General features: G+C 33.8%; 1 protein-coding gene across 3 annotated transcripts in view; it reads left to right on the top strand.

The window, feature by feature from the left end:
- The window catches only part of rasp (protein-cysteine N-palmitoyltransferase Rasp), a 50,427-nt gene that overhangs the window by 21,918 nt on the left and 7,983 nt on the right, over positions 1–20,526 (top strand). For all 3 annotated transcript variants that reach the window (XM_089093166.1, XM_089093165.1, XM_089093167.1), the window contains 4 exons: positions 1,208–1,376; positions 7,687–7,864; positions 11,249–11,450; positions 15,282–15,423. In XM_089093166.1, the coding sequence (XP_088949292.1) occupies positions 1,208–1,376; positions 7,687–7,864; positions 11,249–11,450; positions 15,282–15,423 (691 nt within the window). The remainder of the gene's footprint in view (positions 1–1,207; positions 1,377–7,686; positions 7,865–11,248; positions 11,451–15,281; positions 15,424–20,526) is intronic.

Raw genomic sequence — 20,526 nt, forward strand, 5'->3', positions numbered from 1 at the left:
GAAACAGTATTTTAAAGGGTACTGTTTTCGGGGGGGGGGGGGGTCTTTGATCTAATTTCTGGGAAAGGGATAATGTCTATTCACACAGCCAGGTTTTACTTTCATAACAGACGGCATGGAATAATTTTTGGAGTGGGGTTGGGAGAAGGAGTGGGGTTGGGAGAAGTAAACAAATTTCATGATTTCGTCTAACATACGATATTTTTGTGTGGCGAGTGATCCAACTAACGACTTTCTCCTAAGTAGACAGGCGATTTTGTTGCTGACCTACGGCAACTCCAAGACAAATTTCATATAGCGAACGCATTCAGGTAGCCTATATTTTTCTTTTATTATACTGATCTTTATTGTGTATTTTTTTTGAAGTTGCAATTTCGGTGATTTATGTTTTCCCATAAACCGTGAAAATTTTATCCGTTCTGTAATTTCTTGTATTTTTATATGATTTGCCAAATTTTGCATTTTTTTTAAATGTCTTAAGGGTGGAATGAATACCATTATGCATGCCTGAATTCAATTTTTTTTATTTTATTATTATTATTTATTATTATTATCGTTATATATATTATTATTATTATTATTATTTATATTATTTTTCAATTTTATTTGGTGTATGTACAATAAGTCGCTCCAACCACAGACCTGATGTTACTAGACTGCAAATGTCCTGGGGATGCTCTTGAACCTACTAGGGCTATGATTTAGGGTCTAGGACCATTTCTATGTAATTAATTAAAAAAGGACGTGAGCATACACGATTATATAATAGCTTGTCATTTTAATGTTTAATCTTTACCTGCTCCCATAATATTTATTTAATTTCTTTATCTTTTTGGTACTAAATGTTAAAAAAAGAAATATAGAAGCTCAAGCAGGAGTTGAGTGTTTATGAATGATAGAAATCGGATTTGTTAATATTTTGTCTGTATTTTATTTTTCTACTATTCGTTTTTTTATTTTTTTTTTAAATTCTTTTATAATTCTTTTTGGTGAAAAGAACGAAAAAAACTAATTCTTACAGTTGACCTTTAAAGTGACTCACCTTAGGGGATGAGGATATCCTGCCCCTATAATGATGCAAATTTAAGTATAACCAGGTAATATGTATGGGCGATTTCTAAGGGTCCAAAAACTATAGTTTTGAATGGGAAAAGGGTTTCTAGCTGAGTTTTTTTTTTATTTGGGCTAGTATATGTATTATTTATAGAGGAAAAATCAGCTTCAGAATATAAGATGGGGGAACGTCCTTCAAATTTCGAGATATGTTTTTTGGTACATCGTATCTGAAGCCGTACTTCATTATTTTTATTTCAATGCGATACAACAGGAAACATTCCTAGTTGGTAGGCTCGGAAGATGGGAACTGGCTGGTTTGGGTAAGTCTTGTTTTGAGCTCTTTCATCCATTTCTCTTCTTTATTAATAAGGCCTGTACATTCTTCATCAGACGCTCTTATGAAGCAAGATCAATAATAATAATAAAAAAAGCATATAAGAGTATATTTATTTGTGAGGATTCGAGACAGACTGTTTTGCCCTCCCCCCCCCCCCCAAACAAAATTTGTAGAGGCTTTTAATTTTTTTTCTAACACTAGTCTCTATATCGTGTTCGTTTAACACGAAGTTTTGAAGGTTGATATTGAATGAGATGTCCATAAATAAAGTGCAAATAATTGATTCAAGATTGAACAAGAGGTTGTTGCTTGTTCAATTGATATTGAACAAGAGGTCCATAAATAAAGTGCAAATAATTGATTCAAGATTGAACAAGAGGTTGTTGCTTGTTCAATTGATATTGAACAAGAGGTCCATAAATAAAGTGAAAATAATTGATTCAAGATTGAACAAGAGGTTGTTGCTTTTTCAATTGATATTGAACAAGAGGTCCATAAATAAAGTGCAAATAATTGATTCAAGATTGAACAAGAGGTTGTTGCTTGTTCAATTGATATTGAACAAGAGGTCCATAAAGTGAAAATAATTGATTCAAGATTGAACAAGAGGTTGTTGCTTGTTCAATTGATATTGAACAAGAGGTCCATAAATAAAGTGCAAATAATTGATTCAAGATTGAACAAGAGGTTGTTGCTTGTTCAATTGATATTGAACAAGAGGTCCATAAATAAAGTGAAAATAATTGATTCAAGATTGAACAAGAGGTTGTTGCTTGTTCAATTGATATTGAACAAGAGGTCCATAAATAAAGTGCAAATAATTGATTCAAGATTGAACAAGAGGTTGTTGCTTGTTCAATTGATATTGAACAAGAGGTCCATAAAGTTAAAATAATTGATTCAAGATTGAACAAGAGGTTGTTGCTTGTTCAATTGATATTGAACAAGAGGTCCATAAATAAATTGAAAATAATTGATTCAAGATTGAACAAGAGGTTGTTGCTTGTTCAATTGATATTGAACAAGAGGTCCATAAATAAAGTGCAAATAATTGATTCAAGATTGAACAAGAGGTTGTTGCTTGTTCAATTGATATTGAACAAGAGGTCCATAAATAAAGTGAAAATAATTGATTCAAGATTGAACAAGAGGTTGTTGCTTGTTCAATTGATATTGAACAAGAGGTCCATAAATAAAGTGCAAATAATTGATTCAAGATTGAACAAGAGGTTGTTTCTTGTTCAATTGATATTGAACAAGAGGTCCATAAATAAAGTGCAAATAATTGATTCAAGATTGAACAAGAGGTTGTTGCTTGTTCAATTGATATTGAACAAGAGGTCCATAAATAAAGTGAAAATAATTGATTCAAGATTGAACAAGAGGTTGTTGCTTGTTCAATTGATATTGAACAAGAGGTCCATAAATAAAGTGCAAATAATTGATTCAAGATTGAACAAGAGGTGGTTGCTTGTTCAATTGATATTGAACAAGAGGTCCATAAATAAAGTGAAAATAATTGATTCAAGATTGAACAAGAGGTTGTTGCTTGTTCAATTGATATTGAACAAGAGGTCCATAACTAAAGTGAAAATAATTGATTCAAGATTGAACAAGAGGTTGTTGCTTGTTCAATTGATATTGAACAAGAGGTCCATAAATAAAGTGCAAATAATTGATTCAAGATTGAACAAGAGGTTGTTGCTTGTTCAATTGATATTGAACAAGAGGTCCATAAATAAAGTGAAAATAATTGATTCAAGATTGAACAAGAGGTTGTTGCTTGTTCATTTGATATTGAACAAGAGGTCCATAAATAAAGTGCAAATAATTGATTCAAGATTGAACAAGAGGTTGTTGCTTGTTCAATTGATATTGAACAAGAGGTCCATAAATAAAGTGCAAATAATTGATTCAAGATTGAACAAGAGGTTGTTGCTTGTTCAATTGATATTGAACAAGAGGTCCATAAAGTGAAAATAATTGATTCAAGATTGAACAAGAGGTTGTTGCTTGTTCAATTGATATTGAACAAGAGGTCCATAAATAAAGTGCAAATAATTGATTCAAGATTGAACAAGAGGTTGTTGCTTTTTCAATTGATATTGAACAAGAGGTCCATAAATAAAGTGCAAATAATTGATTCAATCAACCTGGTCTTGAAAAAATAAATCAGATAAAAAATACAAGCGTGCTATGTCTACCTTTGTTGCGTTTGCAAAAAATAACCCCGCCCCCCGAGATTCTGATAAATAAGAAATCATTTATTTGCACATACAAAAAAGTCCCCCCGCCTCCATTTTGTAAATACCCTATTTTGTATATATATATAAAACTTTCATTAAAAAATGAAGGAAAAATTAATTTCGCTCTGCCCATCTTATGGTGACAACCTTAATGTTCCCGGTCAATAATGTCAACGGAAATTGGATTACCCAATTTTTGATTCGTTCCAATTCTTTTATGTTCTTTGAGAGTAGAAACGAGTCTGGTGAAAGTTGAAAACGCTGAGGTATGAATGCGTTAGTTCTCTGGTAACAAACGAATACGTTTATCTTCAAGAAAGTGGAAGTTACCAGTTTAGTAACCCATCATTGGTAGGAATTTGAGGAGGAGAAGGGCTCGTGTCCCCCTAAAATCCTATATTTCCCCGAAATTCCGGGCAATTCTTCTTAAATAATGAAATAAGATTTTACTTTTTATTATTGCACTCTCCAACCCCCGTAAAAAATTCCTGTAAAGATACCTGAATGAAGGACTCCTGCACTATTGATTGAGCTTGAAATTTCTTATAATGCCTTCACTTTTGTATAAAAATGACTTTAGAAAGTTCGACAAAGTTCCATAAATATTGTGTTATACTCAATGCTGAGGCAAACCTGAGCCATATACAGATAACTTTTTTGGACTCAACCTGTCAATTTGTTTTTGCCTTTAGTCGAGTCATTTGATTAGGGTTGACGCAAGAGAGACTGATTAACTTAAAAAAAAAAAAAACAGATTCTAGTTTGTTAAAGAATTCAGGACTACAATATTCAAGTTTGCTTAAAAGGAAAGTCAGAAAATAAAGATGACCCCCCCCCCCCCAAATGACAAGAGAAGGTAAACTTATTTTTATTTTATTTTTTGTTTTCCCCAGGGATAATCATATCGAACCGATTGTCGTAGAAGATAGGAAGATGGCTCGTTCGAAAGGAAACTAAAAGTTCTAGTGCCCTTTTTAAGTGATAAACAAGATCGGAGGGCAGCTAGCCCCCCTCCCACACACCTTTTTTCCCCAAAGACATCCGATCAAAATTTTAGTATATTGGTTCAGCTTAGATGAAAAGTTAGATAACTATGGCCTTGGGCATGACATGATCTCCCACAGAACTTGGAGAAAGGGCTGTAAGTTTTGCTGTTTGCCCATTGTTTGAAAATAGTATTTGGTTTTGGGAAGTACAATGAGATTTTTTCAGGGGAGGGTTTTTCTGCAGGGGGGGGGGGATCTACGTTGGGAATTTTCCGTGGAGAGGAAAGTTTCGAAGTTGAATTTTCCATGAAAAATTTTTACACGGAGAAGGGGGATATCCTGGCATTATTTGAAATTTGGTCAGTAATTAAATAAAAAACAAGTTTATTCTTGAACTCTCACTCTATACGCTTAAGTTTTAGAGTTGTTTAGTAATACTTCTCATTCAAATTCAAAAGCCCGTGTGTTTCAGGAATCGCTCATAAAGAATAAAGACAAAAATTCAAACTTTACTGCAAAGTATGAAGGATGAGAAAGGAACAGCCCCCCTCATATGCGGAATAATTTCTGTTCCTTTTAAGTTTTAATGTTGCTCCTTACTCTCAGTTGAAAAAAAACCTTTTTTAATTTAATTTTGTCTAAACAATCAAAATTCTTTTGGAATGCTGTCGATTTTGACTTTTTGGCCAATGGGAAATTTTTGCGATTGAGTTTGTCATCAACTCAGAAAGAGAATCGGTTCGAGAAGTTTATAGGGATCTTAGGATATTACCGGCGGATCTTAGGATATAATGTGAACCAGCTGCCGGAGTGTTTTAACGGTTTGTTTCACAGCCGATGGAATATACATAACCAAAATACTAGGGGTAAAAATGATTATTATACTCCGCCTACAGCGTGTGCTAGGTCCAAGTTTTCTTTTATTACAAAGAGTATAAAATCATGGCATATTTGGATAATGATATGAAGAAGATAGAAAATTTTAGTGACTTTAAAGGAAAATTGAAAGAAAAATTATTAAGAGAGTATGAATTTTAGTTTTGTTTGTTTTGGAGAAGATTTGATTTAAATTAAGCTGTAATTGTTTTTTGGTTGGTGAGTGTGACCCCACAGCATGAATATAGGATGTAGTTGCTGCCCCTGTAGTATTATTTTTCTTTTCTTTTCTCGCTTTCTTTCTTTTTTTACTTATTATAGTGAATTTAAACTATTTTATATGTATGTGTTTTTTTACCTGATGCAACCCGCTTCAACCGTTTGGTTTTGGATGAATCATTTTCATTTTTGTATGTAAATTGTTGTTAAAGTTAAATAAGTATATCAATATTAAAAACTACGCTATACCTAGCGAGGCAGTAGTTAATATTGAAATTGTTGAACTTTCCCCGCCAGAACCACAAGATTCTTTTCTTTTCTTTGATTCTTTTTTCTCCCTGCTCAGAATTTTCCTTGAGATAGTGTAAAGAGGGATAGGTTGTGATGGAGGAGGAGCGTGCTTCGCTGTGTTGGTCTCAGATGGCCTGGTGCTGCGATGAGGTGTTAGTAGTAGTAGTAGTAAACCAGATGCGCTTTTGAAGTAAGGTCAATTAAATGAAAATAAAGACAGACTATACTCTTTTGTAAGGATTAAAAAAAAAAATTGTTTTGCCCTCACCCATAAGACAAAATTTGAAGTTGCTTTCATTTTTTTGTAACGTTAGCCTCTCTGTCGTGTGCCTTTAATTCGAACCAATTTAATAAGGTAAATAAGGAGCCTATGGTTATAATATATAATAAGGTAAATAACCTCTCTATGTCGTGTGCCTTTAATTCGAACCAATTTAATAAGGTAAATAAAGAGCCTATAATTATAATATATAATAAGGTAAATAACCTCTCTATGTCGTGTGCCTTTAATTCGAACCAATTTAATAAGGTAAATAAAGAGCCTATAATTATAATATATAATAAGGTAAATAACCTCTCTATGTCGTGTGCCTTTAATTCGAACCAATTTAATAAGGTAAATAAGGAGCCTATAATTATAATATATAATAAGGTAAATAACATCTCTATGTCGTGTGCCTTTAATTCGAACCAATTTAAGATAGTAAATAAGGAGCCTATAAATACAGTGTTAGTCGTTGATTCGATATGAAATATATCCGGTCTTGAAGAACTATATCCAATTAAAAATACAAGCATACTAAAGGTATGTCAACCATTGGGGTTTTCGTTAATAAAAAAAACTGCCTTTTGAACCTCTTTTTGATCCCCCCCCCCCTAGATTCTGATTAATTTTTTGTATTTTCATAAAAAAAAGTCCCACCACTTAGATTTTGAAAAAGATAGCACACTCTGCCAATCTTTTAGGGACAACCTTGGATGTACCTGTATAATGATCCTAAAAAGAAATTCGGTCCAGGCAATTCGAGATTCTTACCAGATTTCTTTTCTTCGAGAGAAAGTTGAAAACTCTAAGCATAAATGCTTGAGTTCTCTGGTAACAAGCAAATGCGTTTTATCTCCAGAGAAGTAGAACTTACTAGTCTAGCGACCCAACATAAATAGGGGAGCTCATTGGCTCCTAAATTTCCTGGAAATTCTGGGCATTCCTTTATTAAAAAAAGGGAAATAAGATTCAGTTTTCTATATTGCAACCCCCATCCTCGGAAAAAATTCTGTAGACATACCTGAATCTGGAACGACTGCACTATCACTTTTATGTTGTGCTATAAATGAATTACACAAAAAAAAACTCAAAAAACGTATACAAAATTTGTTTATATCCATCTTTGTTACGTTTTTAAGAGTCAGACAGACATTTCGGGGGGGGGGGGGGGGTTAAACCCCCATAGATCCCGCTCTGGGTACGGCCTTGCCATACATAACAGTGAAGCACATTAAGGCAATTGTTTGGCTTGTTTCACCCATTGTCTTGTGACAGTAAAAATAGGGATTACAATATAACAATAAATTAAAATAATAATAATATAATAAAAATAATTTAAAAGCAATATAATAAAATAATAATAAAAATAATATAAAAATAAAATTAAATGAATAATCTCATATATTACAGGCTATGCTATGGGGCAATTCTTCCAAATGAAGTATGTCTTCTTCTATGGACTATGCGGTGAAATTGCAAGGATAGATGGCGTTAATGCCCCACCACCGCCAATTTGCATAGGCCGTGTCCACCTTTACTCCTATATGTGGAGATATTTTGACAGAGGTCTGCACAGTGTTTTGGTGAAGTAAGTGTTTCTTTTGTCTTTTTTATGTTTAAAAAATACACGAAATTTCACTGTCTCCCTAAGAGAAGTTCCTTTTCCCAGATTTTAAGTGATAGACTATTTTCTATGGGCCTTGCAAACGGATTGGATATATCTAATGAACAAATTATGTGATTTTACCATGTACAAATATACTAGAGAAAAAAAAGGTTTCCAAATTCCACTATAGAATCCAGTCAGCTGGGATTTATAAGGATCTAGCTATAAAGTGTGGATTATTAATAATAATGATTATAGATTCTTATCGCTAAAAATTTTTTTGGGTGAGAGGGAGTTTAGGATGTATAAATTTTTTTCTGGGGGTATCAGGCATTTGTCCTAATTAACTAATTTTAGACACTAATTTTTTGCCTAACAGAAAGATGGGAAATGTCTTTTGGTCATGGTATAGCAACAATTGAAGTCGGAAAGAATTGAAATGTACTTTTTTGACAGCCCAAATATTTCATTCGGAGGAACTTGAATGAGGGAGAGGGGTTTGGACAAATATAACCTGATGCTTCACAACCTTTGTATCCAAGTATGAAGATAGCAATTATAGGCGCAATTACAGTAATTATTTTTGTCACCCACTAAGATGATCAAGGAAATGTAAAACAGTTAAAAAAATAGCAATAGCTCTGATCAATTTCTAGAATGGATATGACGCCCATTAGTTTACTAGTGCTTACATTAACATATTTAAAAAAAAAGAAAACGCAGTTTTTTTTTTTGGGGGGGGGGAGGGGTACACAAAAAAACTAAAAAAGCATAAAAAAATCTGTTTATATCCATTTTTGTTACGTTTTGCGAGTCATACAAACATTTCGGGGGCTGGGGGGGGGGGGGGTCAAACCCTCCTACCCCCCCCCCTCCTGGGTACGGCCTTGCTAGATTGTATCGGTGTGTTTTACACAAGTGTGTTGCCAGATAGTAAAAATGTTTTATTTAATGGTCAGTTTCGTAAACAGGAATAGTATGCGAAAGCACAGGACGATGTGCCCCCAACCCCCCATTGTACTTCCCGGCTGAATGGCCAAGAAACGGAGATCAGCACCGCCGGTAGGGACTGTAAAGTCCGATGTCGTATTCTTTAACTTTTCTTTTTACGTAGCCATATGAGCAGTAGCTTTTAATTGAGCCATTAAACATCTCTCTATGATCTTGTTGTAGCCTGCTATTCATCATGGACTATGAAAAAAGGAGAAAAGAAACGTAGACTTTAGAGTACTACTATCATTATTGCTATGGGTGGACTCACAAAACTGAGTCGAGGCTCAGATACGAAGACCTGCCACCCTCCTCAATACCACTCCGAAAAAAATATATAGGGGGTACCGATATCTTCTGGACTATTAGTGACCCCTCTGGTGTGGTATTCAGAAGTAGGGCTTACCTATCTTTTTTTTTCTTTTGTAAGTATACACTAATCCCCCCAACCCGAGAACGCTACCCACCAGCTTCAGACCGGCTTGAGCAGGCAACATATATTCCTCGGTGGCCGGAGTTTACCCCCCCCCCCCTACCGGAAAATACCCCCCTGCGGAAAATCTCCCCCGGTAAATACCCCCCCCCCCTCCGTGGAAAATAAGGCTTTCCCAATTGGAGTTTTTTTTTTACTTTTTTTTTATTTCCGTAGGGGGGAGGAATTTTGGTACTTGCGCATTATGTGCCACTCACTCAAGTTTACGCTGTGTAAAATTCGAGAACACACCGGTTTTTTCGTTAGTTTCACCACCCATATAAACATAATTTGCACTTTACTGAAAACAAAATACACTTTAAATGTTTTCTTCACTTTTTTTACTTTAACAAATAAAGAGATATTATGACTATAAGGAATAAATATCAGAATATGTATATCAAGCTGACAATACACGGTTTTTTTTTTAAAGTAAAGTTCAAATTATTTTCTGGTCTGAAGAAGACATAGGTGTTGTCAGCCATTCTCCTTTGAATTTTTGCTCGTTTTGAGTTTGACTAGGCTATCTATTGTAATTCTTATTAGTTTTGGGTTTCATTTTTTTGTTTATGGTGATTTGTGGCAGTTTTACGCTTGGAAGATAAGAAAAACAAACTCGTAGAATATGATAGCGCTTTTGTCCATAAAAACTTAAACAGTTTAAAGTTTGTTGGTTCCGAAAGCCAACTATCCTTTCAAAGGATAGCCGAACCTTCTTAAACTTTTTGCTGCCATTTATTTTAGCTTAATTTTGATGATTGTTCGCCTATATTTTTTTTTTCTTCGATTTTATTTTTCATTTTGGCACCCGCTACTGCCAAGAATTGTAGAAGTTCATATGGAAGACTTTCGAACACAAATGGATTTGTGTTTTTTTTTTCAGCGTTTCTAAGATACGTCTGGTGCGTAAATTCCCATTTTTCCCTTTTCTTAGCACTTTTCAACGAAACTAAAAAAAACTAAAACATAATATTCAAACATAGACACATTATTTTCCAAGGAGGGGTATTTTCCGCGAGGGTTACTTTCCGTATGGGGTGTATTTTTCGGGGGGGGGGGATTTTTCGCGTTGGGGTATTTTCCAGGGGTTAACCCCTCCCCCCCCCCATTCACAATATTTATTTATGTTATTTTACTGTGTTCATGGCCGTATATTTGGCTTTAAAAACACTTATTTATCTATCTATCTAATATGCAGAATAATTGTACCAAACACATTTTGCATGCAGGCCCGCTATACTTACCCCCCCCCCCCCGCCCCCTAATGTGCAAACCTATAGCCCAAATTTATTTCTAAAGTAACGAAGAAACTAATGCAAAATCCGGTGTGTTCTCGAATTTTATACGGCGTAAACTTGAGTGGCGCATAATTACACAAACACCAAAATTCCTTCCCCCTACGGAAATAAAAAAAAACTCAAATAAAATTCTCAAATTTGGAAAGCCTTATTTTCTACGGGGGGGGGGGGGTAAACGCCTAGAACCACATTCCCCATAAGAGAGCAGTCACCAGCCACCAGGAACAAGTGACACTTGATTTTTCGAACCGGTACTAGCAACGGACTTCATTCTTCCAACCTGGATTGCTCAAGGGCCCTTATATCACTACAGTTGGCACTTAATATATACCTTGTTGACCCCCCCCCCCTCCCCCGGATATTTGCAGGTGTAACTGGTTTCAGTGATATAATGTTGGTAGTTTGTTTCATAAAATACCTTATCGTTAGACAGTGGACAGGACGGCCAGTGACTGGAAGGCGAATGAAACTTGTAGCAGTAGACCCCTCTTTGTGCCGCCTCAGGACACCACGAGGCACCCACGAAAAGGTTGTCACCATTGTCTTCAATAATTCCGTAGATTTGATTTGGTATTTTTCAATTTATAACTTTCTTTTTTGTTTAAGGTATATTTATGGTCCCGTTGTTAAGCCGAATCCGTCAAATTTCATGAAGATAGCCGGATCTGTTTTGTCGTTTGGTTATGTGTTCTTGTGGCATGGGCCTTATGATTTCATTTTAATCTGGTCCATCTTGAATTGTCTCGGAATAATAGTCGAAATGATTGCAAGAAAAATTGGAAAAACAAATTCATACAAGGAATTTGAGGTAAATAATTGATTAATTATGTAGTTGAACTTTGCTTTGAAGTCCAAAATTTTATGTTTTCAAGGGTTTATGAGACTAAAATTGTAACATCAAAAAGGTCAAGATCAATAAAGTAAAAAAGTTCAAAATCTAAAATGTCCAAATAGTGTTAAACCAAGACGGGGTAATTACGTATGTATTGTAAATTTTTCATTGTGGCTGCCTCTTTCCACAATCAGCTTGTATAGGGGTTTCATTCTTCTGAATTGGACTTGACATGGGGCGGGGGGAGAAGGGTTTATAATTTATAACTTATTTTTTTTTGTCAAATAATGAAAAATTACATGAATATATTTTGCAATCTGATTATGTCAGATATTTTATATTCGGGTGTGAACAAAAAACTCCCATTCTGCTTACTGCTCTGGCCCTGTCTTCATATTAAGTTTAAATTTAAATAATGTTTAAAATAAAAGGTTTTTCTAACTGTTTATGGCAAAGAATAGTAAGTAAAGAGAGTCCCTTGTCCATTGAAAAAAAAAACACTAAAAAAAACGGAATTTTGATAATATGTAATAAATAAATATTCTTTGAATGCTGTTCGAAAATTGCAAAATTTAGGTCTCTGTATTTCCGTCAAAGCAAAATTAACATGTGCTTAGATCCATTGACAGAAAATGTGGAAACTCCTCATATGGAAACCCCAAAGAAAGGTGCGAATGATGAGAAACTTTCGAGTTTGAAACTTTGCACTGTGAATTTCTATTTACAAAAATAGGATAATTCTATGTTTTTCTCAACAATGTTGCAGATGTTTGCATTTTTTTTCAGAGGCAATCACACCAACCCTATTAACGTAGAACATCGTGAGAGGGCTCAATGAAACGGGAATTGAAATTCATTTTGCTCCATTTAAGTAGCAAAAGAGATTGTGTCGTTTTAAAGTGCCGATATGCTGTTTATGTAACCCCCATTCCTATAGCCAATGATATCACACGGGGGGGGGGGGGGTAGAGTAGAGTATTTTTATTTATAACACATACATAAATAAATGTCACAAAACAGCGCACATGCCTGGTGGCATACTTTAGCGCTGAAAATATTGCCAACGAAAATACACAGCCATTTTCTAACTAAATTTCACAACAACGAAGAAGATAACCCTAATAAACAAAATGCTTAGCATGTCATAAGATATTTCTTCACTAGTCTTAGAAAATGTCGCTTGTTGCTGCATTCTCGAACTGATGCTGGAATTGAGTTCCAGATTTTTGGCCCAGTGTGACGGATGCTGAATCCCGCTCTCGACGCCGGGCGAATTTCGCACGAAAATTCTGAACGATGCGTAGTAGGATAATTATGAAATTGGGAATTAGTTGGAAAATGCCGTGAGAAATTTACAGGTAAATCACTGTATTGATAATCGTAACAAATACTAGAGATAGAAATTAAATGAAGTTGGTCCAAAGAGAAAATTCCTGAAGTCCCATATAGGTGTCTAACTGAAGATCTGCAATCAACATTAAAAAGAATCCTCATTGCTTTATTCTGAAGTATTTGGAGAGATTTGGAAACAGATGAAAAGGTAGATGCCCAAACCGAAATGCAATAGAGCAAATACGGGTGGACGAAAGAATAATAAATAGATTTTAGAATAGCTTTAGGAAAGAAATGACGAAGACGAGTTAGCATGCCAATATTTCGGGAAGTTTTTAACGACAGTGTTTTTACATATTTATGAAACGACAAATTTCCATCTAAAATAATCCCAAGATATTTGAACTGATCTACCCGTTTTAATTCAAGACCATTCAAGAAAAGAGAGTAGCTATCTGACACTACTGATCCAGTTCGCGAAAATAACATATATTAGCATTTTTTCATTAAGAGCTAGTAAATTCCTTGAATACCAATCAGATACAGTTAGTAATGTACTTTCGAGGTTCTGGAAAAGAACTGATAGGTCCCGATGAGAAGCAAAAATTATTACATCATCAGCAAACATTATAATTTTACAAAGAGGCAAAACTTCTGGCAAATCATTTATAAAAAGAAGAAATAGAATAGGCCCAAGGAATAGAATAGAGCCCTGAGGCACTCCGTAATTAATCGAAAAAGTTTTGGAACGGAGATCACGATATTTATCAGCACAATCTAGTCGTCTCCCAGAAAGGTAAGATGCAGAAAATTTAACAGCTTGTATTGAAAACCCATAAGACATGAGTTTAAAAATAAGCAACGAATGATTTACGGTGTCAAACGCCTTGGCGACATCAAGAGAAATCGCCAACACGTGTTGACCCTCGTCTAGTGAATTATTAATATTTAGTAAAAGCTCAAAAATTACCAGTTTATTTGACTTTCCTTTTATAAGATAATATTGAGACGTGTATAAAATCTTACTATAAAATAAATATTTTTGTAATTGACTATTTGCAAGTTTTTGATTTCTATTTTTCAAAATTTCACCAACTTTCTAATTTTCTAACTGTCTATGACATGATTTCAAATAAATATGGGGGGGGGGGAGGAGGTATTATTCCCTACAATTTTTTTTTTTGTAAATCATGGACGTATTCGTACATTTTTATACAAAGTCATCAATATAGTTGTACAACTGTTAAATTTTTGAAATGAAACTTTAGGAATGATAAGTTAAACTTATGAAATAAAATTTCTGAAAATATACGGACTCATTTAATTTTACTGGCTTTAACTAACACAAATAACCAATTAGAAATGACTAATTAACTTTTTTAAGAAGAAAAAGAAACTAATTAACCATTTAGTCATGAAACGCAAATGGCAAACAAAACTAGGTTCGTTTTCAGTTTTAGATATCCACTTTACTTCTTTTTACTTTACTTTCTTTACTTTACTTTTTCTTCTTTACTTATCTTTCTTTACTTTATTTTACCTTATTAGCTTCACTGTTTACTTTACTCCCCTCTTTACTTAAAATGATGTGTCTTTAATATCCACTGGAATGTACCTCTGTTCTTTATTTATTCTTTCTTAACGGAACAAGCTCTAGATTTTGGATAGGATTATTTCCCATGGGAGGGGCTTTCTCTTAGAATTAAAGTAGGTTTATTTTTTTTCCGTTCGTGTGTTTAACCTACAAAAGATCTATAAATCTATACATCGTAGATGGCTTAATGAAGATGTTAGGTTACTAGCCAATACAAATGCACGGCGCTTTAAATTCTACTTTTCATTGCCAATATAGAGATAGTCAAATTTTGAGGGGGTTGGACTTGATGTTCATGAGTTATCGACCTGTTCACCCTCTGCAACCAGTAGACTTGTTGGCCCATGAGTTCCCTGAGGCAGAATTCACAGGTTCTGTTTTTGATTGTATCTAGATTTCGCAACTTTCTATTCTTTCTTACAAAAATTTTGGGGCTGTATAGGAAATGGTCCCAACTCCCACATGTGAAGGCACGATTATGGTATGTTTGGAAGATTAAGTCTTATCTTTTGTAATAAACTTTTTGTTTTATATATATATATATATATATATATATATATATATATATATATATATATATATATTGTATATATATTTTTGTGTAAATGAAATTAATATTTCTATGTATTTTCCACGTTATATATACATATATATATATATTGTTTTTTTTTGTGTAAATAAAATTAATATTATCTGTATTTTCCACGTTACATATACATATATATATATATATATATATATATATATATATATATATATATATATATATATATATATATATATATATATATATATATATATATATATTATATATATATATATATATATATATTATTTTTTGTATATCTATTTTATTTTATATTTAATAAATTTCTTTTTAGATGAACTTGGGCTATTCTCATCACCGAAGATTTGTGGCTTTATTGTCAGTGCCTTTATTCGCCGTATCGATGGTCTCGAATTTCTATTTTTTCTTTGGAGTGAAGATTGGAAATATATTTGCAACGAGGATACTCTTGGATTGTGAGTCGTCCCTTTTTCCTTTTCATTTTGTATATTTGTATGGGAAACACGACTTAAGCTGTAAAAACAAGGCCCATAAAAGGATTTATGGTCTATCAAACGTGCGATAAAAATACTTATGTACTAACCAATACATGAAGCCCCACTACTCCCATTATCCCATTTATGAATCATTGTAATGCCATTAAAAAAATAATGTTTTGAAAATGATTTATTGGTCTAAGATAAAAACGTGGGTCTATATTTTTTCGAGGCATTAACACGATTTATGAATCTTGTTTCCAGGTCATTGTGTATAATGGGCAGGGCCGTATCCAGGATTTTTGTTCAGGGGGTTTACTAATTTTTGACTTTTTTTTTTTGGGGGGGGGGGGGAGGTTTACTAATTTTTTACTCAGTTTTCGACTAATTTTACTGATTTTTACCTAGGTTTTACTAATTTTCGACTTATTTTCGAGTCGGTCAAAACTTTCGGGGGGGGGGGGGTGAAACCCGGGACCCCCCCCCCTGGATACGGCCTTGATGATGGGTACACGTTTTCATTTGGCTCCCCCCAAGATCCCCCTCATTCCTCCATTTTGCATATCTAATAATGAAATAGGCCTACGATATTTGAGCTGCAAAGCCAAGGCTAATAGATAAGATAAAATAGACTTAATGATCTATACAATGTGCGAAAACATTCCCCCCCCCCCTCTTTCTGCCTAGATTTTGGAAAAAAAAATTCTGGTGTGTTTCCAAAGGAAAATGCTTTTTTTGGGCATTTTCGTTGAAAAAAAATCGACAAACATTTTTGCCCCAATCCCGCACGTATTTGTGGGTTGACGCCAATGTGTTGGTGATATTGTTAAATTGAGGAGGGGCTAAGTTTTGTGTTTTCTAAGATCCCAATCACTACAATACCTCATTGTCGAGATTTGTGTGTACCAAAAAAAGCAGTTTTTTTTTTTAAATATTATTATTAATTTATGCGGTTGTCTTTTTTGTGGTGTAAAAGCATTCCCTGATATTTCTAAATGAACATATTTCGTGGCATACATAATTTTGTCCCGAATCATTGTCCAAAAATAAGAAATTGAGAAGATAAAACGTTCCTGAAGCCCACCCCCCCCCCACCCCCTCTCCCTTATACGCCGTATATTCAGTTCGTACGCTTGTAATTCAGGTTGTTGATAAATGTATTTTCCATATTGTAATATAAAAGTAAATATAAATAATTGAAATTCTAGTAAATTGTAGTAAAAGTAAAAATACAATTGAGATATTTGAAATAAAAGTAAATTGACATAATTAAAGAAAAAAGTGAGATAGTGGAAATTGTATGTTTTGAAGTATATTTCAGCGGTTCTAAGTTCTATTGCTGAACTTTAAGAATAAACAAAGGACACAATTCAAGAGAAGATATATTACTGAGTTTAATTTTAATGCATCGATTAACTGGTAGAAAAAAAATGTCCAGGTTTATTTTTAGTTTTATGTATTAGAGTACAGAAAATTTCAGTTTTTTTGAGTAGTTTTGAGTGCAGAAAATATCCTTACGTAGATTTTAGTACGCGTTAATTCAAATTGGCCTCTTAAAGATTATTTTGTGTTCAATAGTCAACCTATTCAATAATAGGTTGACCTATTCAACCTATTATTGGTATCTTTATCAGGAATGTCCTTACGAACATGCGAAGATAAGTGTTCTTGCACTAAAATTTAAAAATTGTAACTTTAAACTTATCAAATGGCTTCCTGGAGACTTATTTACTTATATCAATTTTGACTCATTGATTCAGTAAAAACATTAAACTCATAAAAAACAGAAAAATTCATTAATTCTCGAAAAAGAAAAACAAAAATCTGACAGTCTATAGAGAAGTTTGGCTCTTTAACCTCTTCTTTAACTTCTTCTTTTTTGTCATGACAAATACTATTTCTAGTGTTCATGGTATTTACTTTCTAATGTTTTATTCCTTTTTCTAGTTGACATATTTCGCTTCCTGTTGATATTCTATTAAGGATTTCTACTTTCTACTTACCATACCAATCAACCCCTCTCCCTCACCACCCCTATGCGAAGAAATGAATATAACTTCTATTATCACTTTTCTAAAAAAGGGGGGGGGGGGGGGGGTGCTCACAGATTGGGGATTAGGTCTGTTGTGAAACGACTGCAACGTATTATATTTGTCATAATGCTTAATTTTTCTGATATTCAATAATATTTGCTTTCTAACGTTTTATTCCTTTTTCTAGTTGACCTATTTTGCTTCCTGCTGATATTCTATTATGGATATCCACCTTCTACCACCGTACTAATTAACCCCTCTTCCCCGCCCCCAATACACGAAGGAATGAATATAACTGCTATTCTAACTTTTCTAAGGAAGATGGGGGGGGGGGGGTGTCATAAATGAGGGGAAACAAATGTCATAAATTTTATTTGTCATGACAGTTATTATTTGTATATATTCATGACATTTGCTTTATTCCTTTTTCTAGTTGATCTTTTTCTCTTTCTGTTGAGGCACCTATTGTATTGTGAATGTCAAGCTTCTAATGCTGTATTAATAACCCCCTCCCCCCTACTGCCCCTATTTGAAGGAATGAATGAAACTGCTACTATCACTTTTCTAAGAAAGAAGGGAGGGAAATGTCATAAAAGAGGGGAGACAAATCCCACAAATTTTAATTGTCATGACAATTATTAGTTCTATATATTCATGACATTTGTTTTATTACTTTTTCTAGCTGATCTTTTTCTCTTTCTGTTGAGGCACCTAAATAGCGACGAAGACCACACTGCCTTTCCATCATAAACAAATAAGTAGAACAACAGGGAAATTTTTATACAAGACAGTGGAAATTTCAGTGGAACGCAACTTTAAATGAATATTTCGACCCTATAATAATAATAATAATAATAATGTATTATTAAAGCTTTTTTTTTTTACAGCCATATACAAAACAAAAAGAAAAGAAAAAGGATAAATAAAATGAATACATACTAAAATCACTATCCTCTTGTCACATGTGTATCCTCTTGTCACTAAAATCACATGTCTCCACTTATAAGTTTATGCGCCCAAGATAACATAGAAGCGAATAAAAATCCATTTGTTGAACCCTTGGATTGGATACTTTGTTAATCTATTTCACGAATTATTTTAATGATCTCAATTTTACAAAATATGCGTAAATAAAAAATTCATTTATCGGTGGAGAAGATTTGAAATTTGAAGATTTGAAGATTTGAAATTTCGCAGTTCAAAAATTGATCACAAAGAAACGGTAGGAGTCAGCAATACCTTTGCTATTCTTTCTTGTATTATTGACTGTACCGAGGTAGCAAAAAAACTTACACTTGAAGTTAAGTTGGATTCCATCACTAAAGAATCAGATGCTGCAATACAAGCGCTAGACATAGGGTGATCAATCAGCGAATATGAAACTTTAAGAAAAACCTTAAGAAAAAAAATATTTAACTTCAAAACATTTATCTAAATTTTCCTTATCTACTTAAACAAAGGGGTCAGCCACTTTCAAAAAGCGTTTACACTATCAGGATCCCACAATATATTGAAGATTTATACCGTGCGTGATGCGAGGAGGTGTGGCGTTGCAAAAGTGTGTCTACGTGTGGTAGAAGTATGCATAAGCGTGACATAAAACGATGATACGCAAGGCGAAAAAGAGGTGTTATAAAATCTACATAATTTAGTGAAGAACAGGCATATTCTTTGCATATGAATTTTTATATAATTCTGAAAGAAGCTAATGCCAGCTTTGCCTCTCACTCATACTATCTGTCTTGGCTTTTCTTTTCCAATTAGCCATGGCTCTCATCTTCTTCATTTTTATCCGACCACCCGACAAAAGTGTTTTTTGCAATCTTATCTGTAACTCTAACAAATATGAATCTATTTTCTATTCTACCTTCATTCTAAATATGTTTTCAACTAATTCAAGTCTCAACTGTTTCGTAATCCAACCTCAGCCTTATGGTTACCTTCCTTAAAGCAACCATACATTAAATTTCCAATTTTTTCTTAAGAATTATTCTCAAGAATAAGAAGTCATATCTGATAGGTCAGCCACATCCATACTGTTTTGATTTCGCAAATTCGATATTGTTAATATCGTTGATGACTGAGCTTTTTTCTGTAGCAGCCTTACACGCAATATTTTCACTTGAAGCATTCTGATTCTTTGTTTCTTGAATCTTTAGTAATTTTATTTCACTCTTTTGGTCAACAATATCTCTACCTGATTCGGGTGCATCCCCAAAACTATCCCCAAAACTTTCAACTTAATATCCCCGGTTGTTCTCGATATATTTCTGAGGTTGCTTATTGGCAACCATTGAACACAATGCCTTTTGATTTATCTTAAAGCTACATTTAGTTTTACAGCATAATGAGCCAATTGCATAATTGTGGGGGGTTGACATGCCTAATATCCCTAAAGACATAGTGGCTGGACCGTTCTACTATGCTGAACGAAATTGCTGTCTCAAAATTGCTGTCTCAAAGACAATAAGAAATTGGAATGTCTGAGGTATGAATCTTCGATGGATCATCGTGTTTATACCCCGAGGTTTACTCCAGGACCCGCTATTGATAATCTCTCCTCTAGAGTTCTTGAACCTAAGGAAATTCAAACTCTTGAAAAAAGTCCAAAATTTTCTTTTACACCAAAACAAGTTCCTGTGGCAGATATTGTTTCCTCCTTATAATCTTCTTTGCATAAACACTACATATCCATTTCCAACCCAGATGAGGTGAGGTCTTGTTTTAGTAGTACACTTACGGCAAACAAAAAAAAGTTACATTTCATACTAATTTGAGACCAGATATTTCGCACGATATGAAAATTTCGTCTAATCTTCGCAAAGACCCTTCAATTATAATAACTAAAGCAGATAAGGGAAATTCACTTGCAGTCATTGATACCTGAGATTGCGACAATAAAATTTATTCACGCTTAAATGACACAAATACATATACTTCCATGACTCACGACCATACTGATAAGTTTGCGAATAAAATTATAACCGAATTAAAGAATCTAAAACAAAATGGCAAAATCACCCCACAATTGTATAATAAATTTCTCCCC

Source organism: Artemia sp. Qi Xiang Cuo, chromosome 8 (genome assembly GCF_049724085.1).
Source record: "Artemia sp. Qi Xiang Cuo chromosome 8, ASM4972408v1, whole genome shotgun sequence".
Lineage (NCBI taxonomy): Eukaryota > Metazoa > Arthropoda > Branchiopoda > Anostraca > Artemiidae > Artemia > Artemia sp. Qi Xiang Cuo.